Here is a 19,067-nt window from a genome sequence, read left to right on the forward strand (position 1 = left end):
TCTGGTCTCCTTTCATTTAAACGTTAATACATAATTATGTATGTACGTGTGTTATATCTAGAGTAAAAGGTATTGAATCATGCGTTTACCTCAAATAAACGTGCTCAATATGTTAATAAGTATTATTACAAAAGATATTATACTAACGACTGTACCCAACATCTATCAACGCACGACCCAAGTTACACATTTGTAATCAGCCCAGTCGAGCTTACTTAACTTTGTTTTTTTCTTTTTTTTTTTTATGGTGGTTGAATTTTTCATTCAATTATTAAACTTATCGATCCTCTGAACACAATTCTTCTCTTCGCACCTTATTGAAAGTAAACCGATTGTTTACACAAAACTGTATCTAGTCCCGATTTCCTAACTTTGTTATCTAACATGAAGTAGATCTTCTCCAAATAGGACAGCAGAATGGAAGTGAAGATTTGTAGAATAATTGTCTGTGCTTATCGCCAGAAATAATCGTATAAAAATAAAGATTGTTCGCCCGCTAAGCAGCGACTTCCCTAGAAAAAAAATTGAAAACAAAAAAGAAAAAGATAAACCAATTTTGGCACAAGTAATTTCTGTAGAGCGACAAGTGGGTTACAGCTCAAAACGTTTTTTCCTCTCAGCGACCATACCCACTGCCGGGAGTGGGGGGTGAAGGGGGTGATGATAGGTCGGCGTTGGCGTTGGTGGCAGGCTGCGACAACTTCTGCCTGACCACCTCACCGAGGGAGACCTCGTCAACTCTGCATAAAAAAAAGAAAAAGAAAAAAAAAATTACAACAGTAATAAAAATAATGACAAACGATACATTTTTCACGCTAAACGCAAAAGAAATTTTGCTCGTTCCGTAAAAAACTTCACCACTGACCTGCAACGGAGAGAGCTGTGGGTTCCGGGGTGAGGCGGGATGGGTGACGAGTGTTTGGACGGAGGGTGAATGTCTCCTGGTGTTGCTGTTTTTGACCTTGCTTACTCTCCTGCCACCTGGCGTCACCGCTGCTGCTGCTAATTCGCATCGCTGTTGTGCCACCTTTGTATATTTATTTCAGTTATTTATTTTTACCACCTTATAAATTACCCAGTAACAGTTATACGTTTTTTTTCTTTTTTTTTTCTCTTCGTACACTGTTGCAGTTTTCCGTAATTACAATGATACCATTACAGTTAGTACATACAAAATATCATCACGTTATAAGGGGTAATAATCGGATAAATTGAACATAGACAAGACCATGGTTAGTGAGAGGAAGATTGAAAGATATCCGTGAAATAAATTGATTGTTTAAAATACGAGCAATTGAACAAGGCACGTACAGAGAATCCAGAACTGGTAAATAACACGTGCAAAAACCAAGTCAATTAGACTAACATTTATGGTCACATTTCATTGAGCAAATAAACTCCAAGGGATCGGTTTATTGCCCGTCACTGTTCCTAAACCCAGCTACAGTCCGTAATAAAATTAAATACCTTCCATGAAATACAATTCCAGGGCAAAGCTTGCGGGTATATTAGTAAAATGATGTGTGTTATACGTGTATATACCGGTAATTATCAGCAATCGTTAGTTGTACATACCAAGCAGGAGTTTGTTATAAACTCTGTATCACATCAGTTTTTCCAAAGCCACAAGAAAAATAAAAAATAGAACGATTGTCTATTCTATCATTTCATTAATAATAGTTATTGCTTAGCCCCGTCTTCTTATACATGTGTATTATAAATGTACACCAAGCTTCCTCCGTTACAACCTTATCATCATTATGATAAATAATAATAAAATTCCACCACCAATGTGTTGTTTTTGCTTTGCAGTGTTTTTCTGGTTCTTCATATGTCATCTGTACCTTGATACTGATGGGGCAAGCCACTCCTAGGCCTTAAGCTGTCCCAAAGTGGAGAAGTCAGACCATTATTATGCTCTTGATTTGATTGAGCAAAATTTATTGTAGTATCTTTGTTATCGTGTTTTGTTGCATTTGAGCTTGACCCCTGCTGCCTCATCAGATCGTTCGAATACGGCAGTGATATTGATTTGATTCGTTCAAGTTTATAAGAAAATGGACCTGGCTTATCGGAAGATAGCAATTTTTGCAGAGACGAGGAACTCTTAGGACGCGTACTAAATAGTTTTGAATCCTCGCTACCCGCTCTGATTATTGGCTCGTGACTACTTCTTATTTGATGTTGAGTATACGCCGGCGAGTAGTCTAATGATGGAGATTTTGATGGCCCGCTCGACGATTGACGAGGGGTGTTGTCCCCATGCTGTTAGTAAAATATTTAAAACTTTGTAAGTAAAAAAAAAAAACCACGAAACTCGTCAATTAAATTCGTTAAAATTGCAGCTTCTGTCTCCAATCACATTTTATGGCATTCTTGTTTTTCAAAAAATTGTACTCGCTAAAAGATAAATTAGCAAGTCATGCCTTAGAGATAATGCTCCAAATGAGACTAATTCGACGAATTCTTTATAGAAAAAAAACAAACAATCGTGCGAAAGAGTAATTTTCCTTTGCGTGAATTCTATTCCCGTTGTGTTGTTCGGTATAAAAAATATTTTATTGCAGTAAAAATATTTCTATGGGGAAGAAAATGATAAGAATTACAAAAAGCCCAGAAAACACCATAATATATGTAATTGTAGCGAGTTAATGATTTAGTACCATTTATGTATTCTTCTTCTCATTGTTAACCACATTGTCAATGTATTTTTAAAGTGACTGAACAAAGCAGAAATCTATGTGATGAAACGCGGAAAGAAAAGATTTTCTGCTCCTTTACCTTTAGTTGCTGTTGCAGTCGATGTATTTCTTCCCTCTGCTGGGCTATCTCGTTGTCTCTGCCCCTTAACAGCTGGACCGACTCGTTTAGTTCGATATCGTTACTCTCCGATACAATATGAGCACGTAGTTGCTTGTTCCTGGCGTCTAGTTGAAGGATATGCTGCTGTGCTTGGGAAAGCTGTTTCGCCAAGGATCCCACCCTCTCCTCCAGTGCAGCAGACTCAACACACTTTGACGAATACTTAGAGGAGAGGGAAAGAATCTCTTGCTTTATCTCTTCCATTTCTTCTCTGGAAAATGAGTCCGCGTTATTTGTCAAGGGGTTGAATGATAGTTAAGAAAAAGGAGCACCAGTTTAATTGACGAAAAAAATACTTACTCGTGCTCTTTGTGAAGCGCCCCAATATCTTCTCTAGCCTGCATCTGCTTGAGGAATTCCTGCTTAAACTTTGTTATCTCTTTCTGAACCTCGTGCTCGTGAGCCTTCCTCATAGCGTCCAGAGCGGCAAGCGTGGCTTGCGTCTCTTCGGAAAGAGCTTGCTCCTTCTCTATCCTCAAACTCTCCAGTTCCTGCCGGTGTTTTTCCTCCATTTCGGATATAATTCTTCGGTGAGAATTCTCCATAGCCAGTAAACCCTTTTCACACAATCCTCTGAGCTGTTTTATCTCCTCTTTGTACCTTTTGCGGGTCTCTGCATCTGTGTCAAGTTCTGCGCTGATGGAGCGTTGATAAGCGGCACGTAACTCGTTGACGTGAGCCGAGTGCTCGGAATCCATAGCGTTGAGTCGACTCTCCAATTTCCGCGCTCTCTCCCTAAGAGTGGCAGCTTCGTGTTCGTACTGCGAAGTAAGCGAGTATCTTTGGTTGTCCAGCTCGCCTTTTATGTCCATTAAATCCTTCTCCTGACTCCTCCTCAGCTTTTCCAATTCCTCGTTATGCTCAGCCCTCAGTCGTTGGATTGTTTCTTGGAGCTGATTGCATTGCTCGCACGAAAAACCTTTAGCGTAATCATTGAATCTCTTGACGCGTTTTCTGAGCTCTGAACACTTGTCGCATATACTTTGGTAAGAGTCAAAATTGAAGGAATTTGATCTGGCCCAAACAAAACTTGGATCGATTTTATCCCCGCAAATATACTTCCCCAGATTGACGAGATCCTCCTCAAGATAAGCCAACGATTGACTCAGGCTTTTCAACTGTTCTTTGGAATGCTGCTTTCCAGAGATTTGTTCTTGGCAATCTTTCGAGAACTGCTGATACAGGTACTCGTATTCCGCGTCGAGATGAGGATCGTTTTCAAAGGTATAATCCTCGCCCACAAGCTTCGAAAGTACGTCTTCGATCTCGATGAGACTAGACGCAAAAGTCTCGCCGGAACAAACCAACATTGGTCTAGTATTTTCTTGCAAAGTATCGATTCTTGCGTCTATCAAAGCCTTCTGAGCGATAACGTCGGCAAATTCCGTGAGCAGTTGTCTTGACTCATACTTTGAATCCAGGAGGGGTTTGACCCTCTTCATTTGAGAGAGACAATCTTCGTAGGCGGTCGAAAGCTCGTCTATAGCGAGCTCCATTTGTTGTCGCAGCCTCAACTGTGCCGCGTCGGTCCACAACTCTAAACTGGTTCGTTCGGAGGCGTCGAAATTGAGGCAAAATTCAGAGACAGATGTGATGTTTTGCTCGTAATCCTGACCACATTTGGTCATCACGTGAGAGACCTCGGACCGAACGAGTTCCTTGCTGACGGTTTCCTGAGCAAGCGCCCAGGCCGCGCGTATTCGTTTATCTTCGAGCAGCTTCGTAGTATTCGTAATCATAATCTGCTTGTTGATATCGTCCTGCTCGGACATACTTAAGGTCTCGGCGGCCAAAGCATTGGCCAACTCTTTTAATTTCGACTCTTTGTACCTATCGACTATTTCCGATATTTCCTTTTGCTGGCGTAAAAGGAAGGTAAAACTGTCGCTACGCGCCGCCAGAACGTCCTTCTTAGGAGCATCGACTGGCGCGGTGGCGAATCCTCCGACAAGCACTAACTTATTGGCTAACACTCTAGTGAGATACTGAACGTAACTCGTGTTTTGGTAGATTTTGGGCTTAGTTCCACGTACCTTACATTTTAAGTTTGAAATAAGTTGACTAGTTTCGACCAATTCGCTAAGAACTGAACACTTATCGAACGTCCTCTTACCGCTCATCGCACACTTCATCTGTCCAATGACAACTGACTCGAACGCGATCCTCTCGGCTATCAATTTAAGCTTCTCCTTCTCATCCAACTGACCGTTGCGTGATAGCGATATCCGCCTTTTTGTTAACTCGCTCATTTTATCCTTAAGAATAGATTCTAGTCTAGATACAACTACACCTATTGACTCTGTCGCCTGAGCACTAGCTTTTTGGTTCTTTTTACACTCCCCGCACGATTCTAGAATATCGTTAACTTCCCGCAAACATTTTTCAGCCTTCTCCTCAGCCTGGGTTGAGCCCAGGCATCGTTCAAGTCGTCGTTTAGATTTCGACACGGCCCTCTCGAGTTTCCTGAGCCTCGATAGTACTTCCAACGAGATTTCATTCGACGGCGTAATGATTTCGCTGCTGCATTCGCTCGAATCTTTTTCAACGTCACTCGTCACTCCCTCAGAGACAGCCGCCACTTTCGTTTCTAATGTGCTCAGCCTGATCAGTACCTTCATCGGTTCCGAGCTCGTCGCGCTGTCCAAAGATTTCCTCCGTATCCTCGCTCTGTCCAAGCTTTTATTCTCTCTCTTTCTCTCCTTCTTTGGATTGGGACTTGACTCCTTGGAGCTGGTTCCAGCGGAGGCAGGAGCGCTCAAACATTTGCCTTGTTCAATGGCAGAGATTTTTCCCTCAAGTTCAAGGAGCTTTTCCTCCAATTCTTGAGATATCTGAAACGACTCCCTGCCCTTAAGAGACAGCGATCTCCTCTTGTCCCGAGACTCGGCCTTTACCAGTTTCTGCTTCAGTGAACGCACCTGCTTCTCGCTGGCAGTCAATTTGTTGGTAAGATCCTGAATCCTCGCAGCCATCAGTTGGACCTGAGCTTGATTGTTCTCACGGCACCTTGCCGCGTCTTGTCTGTGGGCGAGAATTTCCAACTCCAACGCATCCTGAGTGGCGTGTGCCTCGCGAAGTTCCCTCCGCATTGCCCTAATCTCAGAGATTGCTTTTTCGAATCGTCCTCGAAGTTCTTCATATTCTTCAATCATTCTGTAACAAATTCATTCAGTTAGAATTTTCTAGTCGATAAAATTTTCGTTAATTCTATTCATACCTCTCTTTGTCCATCCCCGTTAGATCCAGATCCAAGTCAATGTTCGTCAAATCACTGAAAGAGTCGAAACTTCTGCCTCGTTCCCTTGCCGTAGAAAGTCCGGATCTTTCCTCCAGCTCCCTAACTCTGGCATAGAGGTGTTCGTTCTCTTCGATTCCTGTTAAAACGTAGAATAAATATTATAACTATAAATCAGAAAACTTGGAACTAATCTTTGGTTTGCCTGAATATATCCGATCACTACATCCGATCACTACGAACCTTGGGACAATCTGTCACTCAGCGTCGACATTTCGTTTTGTAAGTGTTCGACAGTCGTGTGACTGGACGATAATTCGTTTGTGAGCATTTCGCATCGTTCGGCAGTCTCCCTGAGAATGGCCTCCGTTTCCAACAGTTTACACTCGAGTATTTCCTTGTCTCTGTTATAAATCTTCTTCGCCTTATCGATATCTTCAAGATCCTTATTTCTCTGCTGTTCCGTTCTCTCGATGGTATTGATCAATTCGTCAACCTGTTTTTCCCTTATCGAAGCCTCGGCCTTTTGCTGCCTCAACCTGGTCAATTCTTTCTCAGCGCTAACGATTTCACTCCTCGCCGCGTTCAGCTGCGACTTCAAATCCTCGATCTCGTTCTCCTGTCGTTCAATTATGACTAGCAAGGTACTCGGGTGTGCCTGATTTTGATCAAGCTGATCCCTCAGCATGCTGACTTGGCTCTCGAGCAGTTCGACTATCAACGGATTGCTATCCCCGTTATTGGCCAGATGATTAGCACTCTCCTCCTCATCCTCGCCGAGCTCGCAACACGCCATCATCAAATCCTCCGACCTGACGCTGTCCAGAGTGCTTCTTCTCGAGGAAGGCGGCGAGCTTCTGCTCCTCTTGTAGCCTCGCGATCTCGAACTGGACCTGGACCTCGCCTTGACCCTCGACAAAGCCGTCCTGGTTAACGGAGGCGAAGGGGGCAGCTCGGACCACTCGTGATTCATTTGGTCCGGCCAGTTGGACCCCTTTAGCGGCAAGACCCACTCCCCGTTCCTCGTGAGCGGAGGTGATATCGGAAGCTCCGACCAGTCGCCCGATTCTCTTCTACCGCCCTCGGAAGCTGTTCTGTACTCTTCGTCCGACGAAAAGAGAACCGAACGAGGTGTTAACGGCGTTGACGGAACGATAGAATCCCTTTCTCGATCATTGATGGACCTAAAAGTAATGGTTTACTAGATTGGTAGGGTATCTAAAGGAGTATGGGTGGTGCAAAGCAGCTAACGATCAGCGGCCACGTTTGGTTTTTAACGTTTTCGTATCAATTCTTACGTTGTAGGAGATTCGGGATTAGCATCCTGTTCATTCTCTGGACACTTGACTTCGGGATTCGGTAAATTCGTAGCTTTTCCAATCGCCGTCATCCAGCTGGATCTTATACCGGCTGTAACTGCAGATAATACCGTAGTTCCACGATCGTCCCACGTCTGTAGGAAAAAGAAAAAGAAACTATGTTAATCGAGATCACACTTTGACGAAAGGAATAATTAAGAAACTCAAGAACGGGAATGCTCGCTTTTGTCACATCACAATCAGCGATATGTAACGCCAGCGAGAAACGGAAATCAAGTCCCGGTACTCTGAACTGCACTTACACGTAATTAAATTACATACAACTAGTTTTTTTTTTAGTACATTTACGACTCTCTGCCAGGCTACACTAGCCAAAGGTAATCCTTTCAATTCAATTACAGTGCAACGAACTCTCCAGTCGATATCTACCATGCGACTGATGCCCACTTGCACAGTACAAACAGTACAATATTCTAGCTGCATGGATTTTATTTAAATAATATTTCAATTCTGTAAAAAATCGCACTTACCACCGTTTGAAATCCGTAATTTCGAGCCACGGATACGGGAGTAACGGCAGTAACTGTGTTCAAGTCTATAACACCGTCCATTATGCCCTTATCTTCGGCGCTCGGATCTCTGTAGTACATTAATCCACAACCACGAAGCACGAACCAATGCTTGTTCCATTCCTGAAGAGGATCGAACAAAAGAATTACAAATTGGATTGAAAAATGGAAATATAAATAAGAGAAGAAGAAAAATACCAAAATATTAGTTTTCCAGTCGATGTTAAGTCAAGCTTGAATTTTTTTTCTGTCTGATTAATAATACCTTGTTAACGCTCTGTTTCATCAGCCATCCTTTCTTGATATTGAGAAGATCTTCGGCGGGTAAATCGACCCTCAATTCGGAAGTCGGTGAGTATCTCGTGCCGGAAATATCCAATCCGCAGCCATCGGGATCGCCCCTTATCTGTTTTAAAAATCGATAAAAGAAATTGATTAAAAAAAAAAGGGCGAATGAAAGAGGGGAAAAAGACAAAAAAAATCCGTATAACGAGCTAATACGTTTACCAATTTGTCCTGATGAGCGGCATTCGCGGCGTCTACAACGTCTCTGGTGGGTTCCGAAGTTCTCGGTTTGTTTCTTCTTACCCTCGGCTGCGTAAGAGACGCCGCGATGTCTCGGAGTTTCCCTTCCCGTTCTCTCTCGTGCTCAAGAAGTATCCTCCGACATGCTTCGTCATCTGCAAAATTCGTTTAATTTTTCATATATATATAATGAGTGTATTTATTCATCAAATATAACATAAAACGATGAAAACAAGCTAGTTTTTTTTTTTGACCCACATAAACAATTCGATCAGTCTAAAAATAAATTGATACAAATGAAATGTTCCTTAGTGAGAAACTGATGGGAATTGTTGTTTTTTGTTGTTGTTTTTTGTAACGATAAAGAGGGAAAAAAAATAGAAAAAAACTTGCTGAGAGAAATAACGACAAAGGGAATAAAAACGTGACAGTCTGAACCGTCTTCTCGCTGCTCTGCGTAAGTTGTACTAATTACACCGAGTGATCAAAGTGTGATAATTAAACTCAATTAGGTAGAGAACGTGGGTTTTATGTGTATATAGGTATAGATATAAAAAAAATACCCACGTCCGTCTACACATTAATGTGTTTACGAAGGTATAACTGACCCAATTTCTCGCCGGAGGGAATTCCAGCGTTTGTATTGGCTCCGGATGATCGTTCGTTCTGCTGATTCATTCTCCTCCTCGCCTTATCTTCGGCCCTGAGTTTGTCCCTCGTAGGCGGAGACGCGCTGCTGGCCGGCTGATCTCGATACTGTCTCGTATCGCCGGGAACAATCGGCGGTTTTTCCGGTCCGACCGTGAGGTTGCACCCAGAAGAAGACGCCGCCGTCGTCGTCGTCATCGTCGACGTCGTCGTGGTCGTCGAAGAGGAAGGGGACGACGTTGCCTTCGACGTCGACGTCGACGTCGTAGAGGTGAACTTCGAGGATGATGACAAGCCGTTCTCCGACCCGAGCGGCGAAACCAGAGCGTTCACCACCTTTGGCGAGGAGAGTTCCACGTCCTGGATCCAACTCGAATTGCTCACCCGGGGCTCGGACCTGCAGCTGTTGAACCTCGGCCTCGGAGGATTCGGTGTGTTGCCTGAAGAAATTTTTGCCACAAAGTTAGACACGTACTTGATCGATTCAACTTTCGATTTGCTAATCCGACCTCGAATGATTTTGCAATACATTTTCACTCCTCTTTTTTTTTATATACATATATATATTGAGTATTATTGATCTTATAAGAATTATTGTATTGTACAGGTGTACGTATATGTATGTGTAATAGGTGTATTTATCACGTATTGTACTCACTTCTTACACCCGGAGGAACTTGGAGGATCGTTGTTTGTCCGCCAGGAAATGTCGCGTTTCGTTTGTGCCTTCCCTGGATGCAAGAAAAGAGAAGAAAAAAACAAAACAACACGATTAAATAAACCTGTATCCTGACCTGGATAGATATTGCAATCTGTATGTAGAAGATTGTAGGTTTGTGCAGTTAATTGTACGGTAAAACGGTTTTCTTTTTTGTGTCATTTCCGTGTCAAGGCGAACAAAAAAACAAGAAAGAGAGAGAGAGAGAGATACTGCGAAGAAACCGAAACAGCGACACTCTGTGCCACAGATATATATTATAATAAATATTACGATTTAATTACAAAAACGAGGTAATAAAAAGTAATTAAATACTATTATGGCTCATACAATTTGAACAATATTACCCTGCTTACTAAAATGATCAGTGAATTAAATTCATTCAAACAAATGAAGAAGAAGATGATTGAAAATAATCGGAAATAATAGGCAATACGCACGCAATTCAAGGATCGAAATTTACGAATATTTTAAATACGGTAAAGCGACATACGTTTAGATATAAATGATATATCGCCAAACCGTTCGGTACATATTTGATTTTAAGCTGTTTCTTGGTTGCTCGGGTAATTAAAAATCCACTGATATAAATATATGCTTTCGTTATACACGCGAAGTTTATTAACCGTAAACGTTTCTGTTACTTAAATTTTCAACCTTATTTAATCCATTCACAATACAATTTTAACTTTCGTATCAGCAATTAACTAATTGCTTTTAAACGGTAAAAAGAAATTATTATTCATCATTATAGTTATATTATAGGTACCAATCTACGCATACGAATTGCATTTTATTCCACACGCGATTGTCAAAAAAAATTGTTCATTACAAATTGTATATATACACGATGTCGACGAGGAGAAGAACACATTAGTGAATTAATTAGCAAGTTTATCATCATTATCACACGATTTTCATCGTTATTTCCAATTATCTACGTATTGCGTAGCTGCAGCATTGAATTTCGTTGTTTGAAGGAGAGAACAAAAATTGCGACACTGCAGAAGCAGGAAGAGTGAGGAAACGATGATAACGATAAGAAGAATTATTTTCTTAGTTTTACAACAATTTTAAGTCAACTAAGATTTCGTGATATGATGGTGTTTTTTTTTTTTTTTTTTTTATGGTTTACTGAGTTTCAAACAATTCCAAAATGACGAATTAACGATTTTTTCTCAGAATTAATCGTTACGATAACGTTACCAACTCTGATATGATGACAAAATTAATACCAGGGCTGCGAACGCACTTCTGACGATGAAGAAAAATAAAGCATTACGAATTCTATTTACCAATGGACGATTTAAAAATAGGGTAAATATACCGCCTGAATTTATGCAATTCAGTATACGTTTAATGAAATTCAACGCCTGAATATTGACAACCGGTAGTACGTTTCGGTAAAATGCATCCCAGATTGCATAAATGCAGGCAGTTTTACCGTGCGATTCAAATTGTCCATAATACGTGGGTATGCTTTGTTCATTATAAGGTGATGGAAAATTTGGTTAAAAATATCGAACGAGTTGCTCAGGCAAACCGTTAAAGTGATTAGCGCCGAGTCTACAAAGGGGCAATTATTAAACTCGACTGCGGAGTTCTTAATCGTTCGTTTAATACTTGCAAGACGTATATAACGTATACACAGGTATGTGTATAAATATTCGATACGCGTTCCTTTCTTCCTAACGATCAATTCACAATTTTCCCATTTTCTTTCTATCAAACATTGACATTATTCGACGACACGAATGAATTCACAGAGTCTGAAAATGCATTATAAAATTATGACACGAAAATAATCGAGCGAATTCATTCGTATCTAACAAAGTTAGATAAACGAGGCACGACATATATGACATTATATATAGGTGTGTAAATATGTGCATATATATCTAACCTATAGGTCTTCATATCCGTGATATTATACATAAACGCGGCGCACCTGTAATAAATTAACGATCAGCAATCTGTGACAAGGTGGTTAGATTTCCCAACAGAAAGGCCGTTGTCTTACGTAATATACACCTCCGTTTGAAACGGTATAATCGGTATGTGGATACGTACGTACACGTGAGGCGAAATATCTCGAGGCGAAATCGAATCGCGTTTCGCCGCATTCGACTTTGATGGAAGTAACGAGAAATAATAAGAGTAAAAAAAAAAAAATAAGAATGAAAAAACAAGGTATATAATGACAGGGAGAAAGAGAGAAGTAAATTTTTATACCTATGTATACCATGTTAAAATAATACGCATGCAGGTATTTCATTGATATTCGATACACATTACGCTTGAATATATGTATAATGAAATATTCCTACGTATTATGCACGTGACGTAATATATATATATGTATATATATATATATGTATATGTATTGCAGCGCAGGCGTCGATTAAACTTAAAAAAACGATATCGCGATGTATTTTTAAACTCGCAATACTTGAGAGAACCTGTATATACAACCCAAGATCTGCGAGAGTAGAGAATTTTAAAAATAAAAAAGATAAAAAAAATTTTAATTTCAAAATATTTAAGAAACAACTTTTGCCTCGGGCTTCTCACAATCGCGAAAATATATATACATATATATGTATTACATATTACATATTATTTATACGCACGAAAGTGATATTTTGCAACCTGATTGATTATATCAGCGAGAATATGACATTTTTGGTTATACCTGCATAATATTACAATGTTGAGCAATATTATTACACTCAACGACGGTTCGTGTTGACTTGTTAAACGGTTCAGAAAGAAAAAAAAAAAAAAAGAAAAAATTCAAGTTTTTTTTTTACTTAAATATACATCCAACCTGGACCTAACGCACAGACGATGCGATTACGTTCACTGTAGAAATGAATGCGAAAAAAATTAAGAAAAGAAAAAAAAAAAAATCATACTCTCCTAAATTCCCCGACAGGTGCGCGTCTGCCGATTTCAAGCTCGTATATAAAATATTAAATTATATCTGTATACGCTAATGTATATATAATAAATTAGATAAATATACCCACGTATTATAAATTCTAAAATATATCTATACTTGCATAAAAAAAAAAAAAAAACGTATATTGCACCTCTAATTATATCCGAGTATATTTTATCGCCGTCCGTATACAGCCGTGTAAATTATATAATTAAATGTGAAAAATTTATTCGATAATTTAGGTGAAATAGAGAGAAAAGGAAGAGTGAAAGAAAAGAAAAAAAAACAACGACAAGAAGAAGATAAAACGATAAGAAAGATGAATAATTATTACACGCAGGTATGCAACAAGAATATCCATCATGTATAATATGTATATATATATATATATATATATTATAGAAAAATATCCACGGATTTTTGTGTAGGTATATAGACACACACACACACATATATATATGCCCACGTGTGCTGCAGGATTATGTAAAATCGTTGCGCAAACTCGGCAGCGCGCGTCGTGATTTTGCTCGCTCAAATCCCATTATACCTGCACCCATATATATATATATATGGATATGTATGTATATAGACGTATACACACAACGTACGTAGGCAAACCTCGGGTCGAATACGCGATACAAGTCCTTTCTGCAGTTCGGTGATCCACGCCGCGCGATTAAACTCTCTATGTGCCTATCGAGATGCCTTTGCATGACTACGGATAGTAGGTAGGAAGGTTATGATACGGGCACGTTCTTTGTAATTCTTCTCCTCGACGGAACAGCGATATTTCATTTCCACATTACTGTTATTCGCATTGTTATTGTTATCACGATAGTAAATCAATTGTGTTAATGATAAATCGTCGACGTTTGTTTATTATTGATTTTCGGAAATTCTTTTGGAAGAAAAATTTTACGGATAACTTTTTACAGTCGAATTTTTCGTATTTAGATGTAGGTTAAACGAAGGTTTGAGTAAAAAAAATAAAAAAAATCGGTGGTAAATAAGAAGTCGGTGGTAATTTTTTTTTTTTTTTTTCCTTTTTCGTTCACTACACGGCACGACAAGGCGAAGTTGAAGTTCCGAATTTGAAATGTTCCGAAAGCGCCTGATTCCGAATTATTTGGTGGCGAAAATTGAAGCGAAGAAATCGAACTTTGAAGAAACAACAAAGTTTCAGGAAAGAAGAGGAAAAGGCCACTCAACTCAAATTTCCGAAATACTAGATTCCGATAATTCAATTAGTAACGACAGTGCAAAGTTACGATAGAGGAAAATTCCGAGACAATAAAATTTCGAATAATTAAAATGTAATCGCACAGCGTAGTTTGCTCAACGAGTGGGTGAAAAACGAATGAGAGAAATCAAAAATCGTAATGACCGGGATTCCGAAGGTAAAAACATCAATAATCCAAGAAAGATCAAAGTTGCGAAATTTCACCAGGCCAGAAATTCACAAGACAGAAAATTTTCGGTCACTCGAAATTTCGATGTTTCGGATTCTCGAATTTCCTCATTCTCGCACTTCTCGAACTTTGACTCGTCGGCTTTCAGCCCATTCGAAACTCCGACGTTTCGTCAAAGTTCTATCTTTTCCCTTCGACTTCCGCCACCGAAAATAATTCGAAATTCGTCGCTTTCGCAGCTTTAAAAATCCGAAATTTCAACTCCCACCCCGCCAGCGGGCGGTAAGTTAAAATTCGAGAAGATCCTCCGAGCTCTTCGAAGTTATTGAACAAACGTCGAATTGCATCCTGAAATACCTTGTTCCTCGGATAGACCTGGAGAACGTCGGCCCACCACCTGGTCTCTTCCCGACAGGTGCCCTTGACGAAGGTCACTCCCTCCGGAGCCGTAACCGCGAGACTGTAGGCGTGACCAGTGACGTCCTCGGCTGCCGCCACCTCCAGGACTCGAGTCATGTCGATCCTTGCCTGAGGTACCGTCTCCGGCTGAAACACAAACGAATTCGTGCTGCCTGTAATAACGCGATTCCATTATACTGCGCCTACCTCTGTATTATTATCATACCGCATGGCTATTTCCCGCAGGAAATATCGCAAACAATAACTTGTGACATTCGCACGTCAATAAATTTACAGTGAAATTCATTCGAACTTGAAACGTCATCAAATTAATCTGTTTACAAAATGTGTGCAAGGTAGGTAAATTTCTTTTTCACGATATGCGAAAATATTCGACGAAGAAGCTATGAATTTCTGTTGAAGAAAAAAAATTTTAATAAATTGTACGCAAACGTATGTCAACACGACACATGTGCGTATAGGTTATACAATATTTATATACACTGCACTTTCAAGAGTGAAATAGCCATGAAGATCGTATGCATACCGGGAGAATCTGTTGAAAGTTGAAAACGAACCGCGCACGCGCGAGTTTTATCGGCTGTTCGCGCAGGCTGGCCAACCCGAGTTTTCAGCCGTCAAACTCTTTCCGCCGGCGACGCGGTTCCTACGAATTTTCGAGGTTAGGATCTCGAAGAATCGAGACGGCGACTCGGAAAGGTTTCGGAAGCATTTGTCGTCGGGGCGGAAAGTCGATTCTTCGAAGAACGGTCGGAACTCGACGCTTGCGCTCTTTGAAAATTCAAACGCAGACATTTTGCGTAGGTTGGCCCGCCTGCGTCGCGAACGAGAATATCGCCGCGGGAACGTTTCGCCGACCAATGAGATTTGATTATTCGGCGCACGCGCGGTTCATTTTCAAGTTTCACGAGATTCTCCCGGTATAATATCATCTTGTAGTCGATTGCAATCTGCAGCATCGCGAGATGCTAACTAGCCTCCTGCGGTACAAGGAAGAGGAGAGGAGTGGAGAAAAAACGGACATGTGGACAGGCAGCGAGATCAGGCAAGAGGTATGAGAAGTTAGAGAACGGAGAAATAAGAAGGCCGCAGCTTCTTCGACGCAACGTGTATAGACGTACAAATATAGGTATTATTACAAGCATACGACACGTATACATACGATATGTTACACCTACACTATACGACAATCTGCAGCTTATAAACAAATCTCGCGAAATAATTTCAAAACACACGAACAACTCGCAAAGAACGACAAAAGAGAAAAATTAAAAAAAAAATAAGTAAATAAAAAAACGGATGAGATATGTTGAACCGAAGCCCTTCATTTTCCCATACAAGTTGTTTCGTACTAATAATGTGCGTACACATGTACGGTAAAAGTTACCCTCGTACAATGCATAAGTTTGCAACAACGAATGGTGATAACTTTCAATAAGTAACCCGCGAAATTCTCACCCATCCGAGTCTGCGATTCTGCAGAGACTTGAAAGACTCTCTACCTGGAATACTAACCGCTACTTTTCACACTTTGCGAAAGCGTGCTAATTGAATTGCACTTACATATGTACATAAATGCATACACGACGAACAGCGTGAAGGAAACCTTCGCCAATTTCTCGGTTAAAGTTCATCTTCGTTTCAACGTAGAGAAAATTTATTTCAAGTATTGTATTATTGTACGTTCGCATTGTTGTTGTTATTACTATACTTATTATATACCAAAGTTTCTCAAATCTACAACACGTATCAATTCGTACGTAGGATGTGATTTGGGCGCTGAATTTTGGCTCTGTGTAATACGTAATATAAACGTGTCAGTTCGTAGACGAAGAGCCGCCTTTGGCAACGAGTCACACACATACGTTACGTACGTATTACAGGTGGACCGAAATCGTGTACAACGATACGAAGTGTCGTAATTCTCTGATTGCACAGAATTGAGCGGTGAGAAGAGGAGAAAATAAAAAATAAAAATAAGTAGGTGCACGTATAGAGGGGGAGAGAAAAAAAACTCGGAATGAAAAAAAAAGAAAAAAATTGGACGAAAGATGAAAGAAACCGACTCTAACGAGCGAGGAAATTGCCCGATTATTATGTACACGGAACGTATATGTATGTATTTCACGAGACACGCGTTATATGTGTAACATTAACAATCTCAGATGGCAATCATCGCTTATAAGTATAATAATGAAAGTGGTCCGATGTACGAGAAACGTTTCAATTTTATTCTTGTTACACGAAAATTATAATACCAACACTTGTTAAGAATGAATGGATGAACGAAAAGAGAAAAAAAAAAAAATGGAAAGAAATAAGCGGGCAATAAGAAATTCGAGCGAATGAAAAATAACGTACGCGCGTAATTTGACGTAAAATTTATTTCGAAAAGAAAGATAATCAAAGTAGGTATGAAAATGAAGTACCAACACACGATAATCATTATCATTTTCCATTGTACTGATTTTGATACGTCCGTCAGCTGAATACGGTGTGAGAATTTAATTTCAATCAATTTATTTTATTCTTCAAATTTTTTCCTCACTCCATCTGACGAGACAATCATTTCCAAATGACATAGTATACCTGTATAGTAGATTCGCGGTTGTGTCGGCATACCTGTCACATATTATATCCTCATTATATACATGCGTACATAAATATGATACGATTGGACTTATTTAATGTATAATTCCATATTAACGAATAATGCAGACAATATGTGTGTGTGTGTGTGTGTAACTCCTTGAAAATCGTTCTAAAATTCTTCAATAACTATTATTTTATTAAATTTTTTGTTTTACTCCCGATTTATCGTTACCTTAACGTTACTAACTTCAGTCTGATGACGATATGTATTATAAATGGTGTATACAATAAATAATTGTATCGAGATACGTGTAAACAATTACAGAAATCTATCATCTTAATCCTCTGGACCAACATACTGCGTATAATTATATAAGATTATAACAACAACCATATATATGTTTAACGAAGGTACGTATAATTATAAGCAAGAAGTCGCACGTTCGTCACAAGTTGCACAAGTGCTTAGAAATCTGCTGCAGCAGTATAACGAGCTAATTAGAGATGTTATAAACGTGCTTTCATACCGTGTCAGGTACACGTATGCATATGCATTATTACATCGGTGTCATGTGTGCGCGTGTGTAATAATCGCGATGACTGCGTGTGTTGTATAAACGTATCAATGTATGTACGTACGTACCTAATAGGTGACCGAGGAAGAGAAGCAGCGAGGTCGACGACCTTTCACGCAACTCGCCTCGATTCACGATATAATACCCCATAGATATATCAGATATATCACGTATAGATGTGTTTATTTATTGATTGCGTTGTCAAGTAAAAATATGTACCGGGCCAATCTCTTGAAACTTGAAAACGAATCGCGCACGCGCCGAATGATTAAATCTCATTGGTCGGCGAAACGTTCCCGCGGCGATATTCTTGTCCGCGACGCAGGCGGGTCAACCTACGCAAAATGTCTGCGTTTGAATTTTCAAAGAGCGCAAGCGTCGAGTTCCGACCGTTCTTCGAAGAATCGACTTTCCGCCCCGACGACAAATGCTTCCGAAACCTTTCCGAGTCGCCGTCTCGATTCTTCGAGATCCTAACCTCGAAAATTCGTAGGAACCGCGTCGCCGGCGGAAAGAGTTTGACGGCTGAAAACTCGGGTTGGCCAGCCTGCGCGAACAGCCGATAAAACTCGCGCCTGCGCGGTTCGTTTTCAACTTTCAAGAGATTCTCCCGGTATATGGAAGACGAGAGAGAGAAAATAAATGCCTAAAAAAAAAAAGAACGAAACAATGAAAGAAAAAATGATTCCAAATACAAATTTTCAAACGATCGTGGAACAAAAACGGTGGCGAAGAAAAGATGTAAAACAGAAACTCGACAAAACTCCATCGACGATGAAAAATGATATGACGTGACGGTGATGTGAAAAATTGCGACGTGATTTTTGTTATTCGACGAACAAAATTACACATCCATATATACAGATATATCACAATCCCGTTATTCTTCTCACAGATTCAATATCTCACGAAAAGGCACGGATAACTCTTCTTCTTTCTTTGATTTTTTTCTTTTTTCTTTTTGATCTGACACTTAGTTGTTTTCATCAACCTCCATTCATCACTACTATTACTATTATTATCGATGTGTGATAAATAATTATTGAAATAAAATTTCCTACTACCGTCGCAGCGTTTACCGAATAAGATTCACCGTAAGATTCTATAATCTGTAAGTTATACAAACATAAAACTACGGCAAAACCTGGAAATGACAGAGACAGAAAACTAAACGAATAAAAATGTAACGGAAATGAATCCAATCACGCCACGCGTATCGCCTGACGCGTAAATACATAAATAATAATGATAATG

General features: G+C 39.9%; 1 protein-coding gene across 3 annotated transcripts in view; it reads right to left on the bottom strand.

Moving 5' to 3' along the window:
• Positions 1-163: 163 nt before the first annotated feature.
• The window catches only part of LOC124183529 (protein outspread), a 68,187-nt gene continuing 49,283 nt past the window's right edge, over positions 164-19,067 (bottom strand). The window contains exons 4-17 of one of the 3 annotated variants that reach the window (XM_046572154.1): positions 14,584-14,772; positions 9,817-9,889; positions 9,119-9,598; positions 8,493-8,665; positions 8,251-8,391; positions 7,947-8,108; positions 7,396-7,550; positions 6,341-7,281; positions 6,080-6,236; positions 3,163-6,015; positions 2,782-3,073; positions 1,845-2,265; positions 866-1,027; positions 164-740 (exon numbers count right to left, since the gene is read on the bottom strand). In XM_046572154.1, coding sequence (XP_046428110.1) covers positions 592-740; positions 866-1,027; positions 1,845-2,265; positions 2,782-3,073; positions 3,163-6,015; positions 6,080-6,236; positions 6,341-7,281; positions 7,396-7,550; positions 7,947-8,108; positions 8,251-8,391; positions 8,493-8,665; positions 9,119-9,598; positions 9,817-9,889; positions 14,584-14,772 — 6,348 coding nt within the window. In that variant the 3' untranslated portion in view covers positions 164-591. Of the gene's footprint in view, positions 741-865; positions 1,028-1,844; positions 2,266-2,781; positions 3,074-3,162; positions 6,016-6,079; positions 6,237-6,340; positions 7,282-7,395; positions 7,551-7,946; positions 8,109-8,250; positions 8,392-8,492; positions 8,666-9,118; positions 9,599-9,816; positions 9,890-14,583; positions 14,773-19,067 lie in introns of those variants that run through there. The other 2 variants (XM_046572155.1, XM_046572156.1) reach the window with 2 other exon arrangements.

Source organism: Neodiprion fabricii, chromosome 5, assembly GCF_021155785.1.
Source record: "Neodiprion fabricii isolate iyNeoFabr1 chromosome 5, iyNeoFabr1.1, whole genome shotgun sequence".
Classification (NCBI taxonomy): domain Eukaryota; kingdom Metazoa; phylum Arthropoda; class Insecta; order Hymenoptera; family Diprionidae; genus Neodiprion; species Neodiprion fabricii.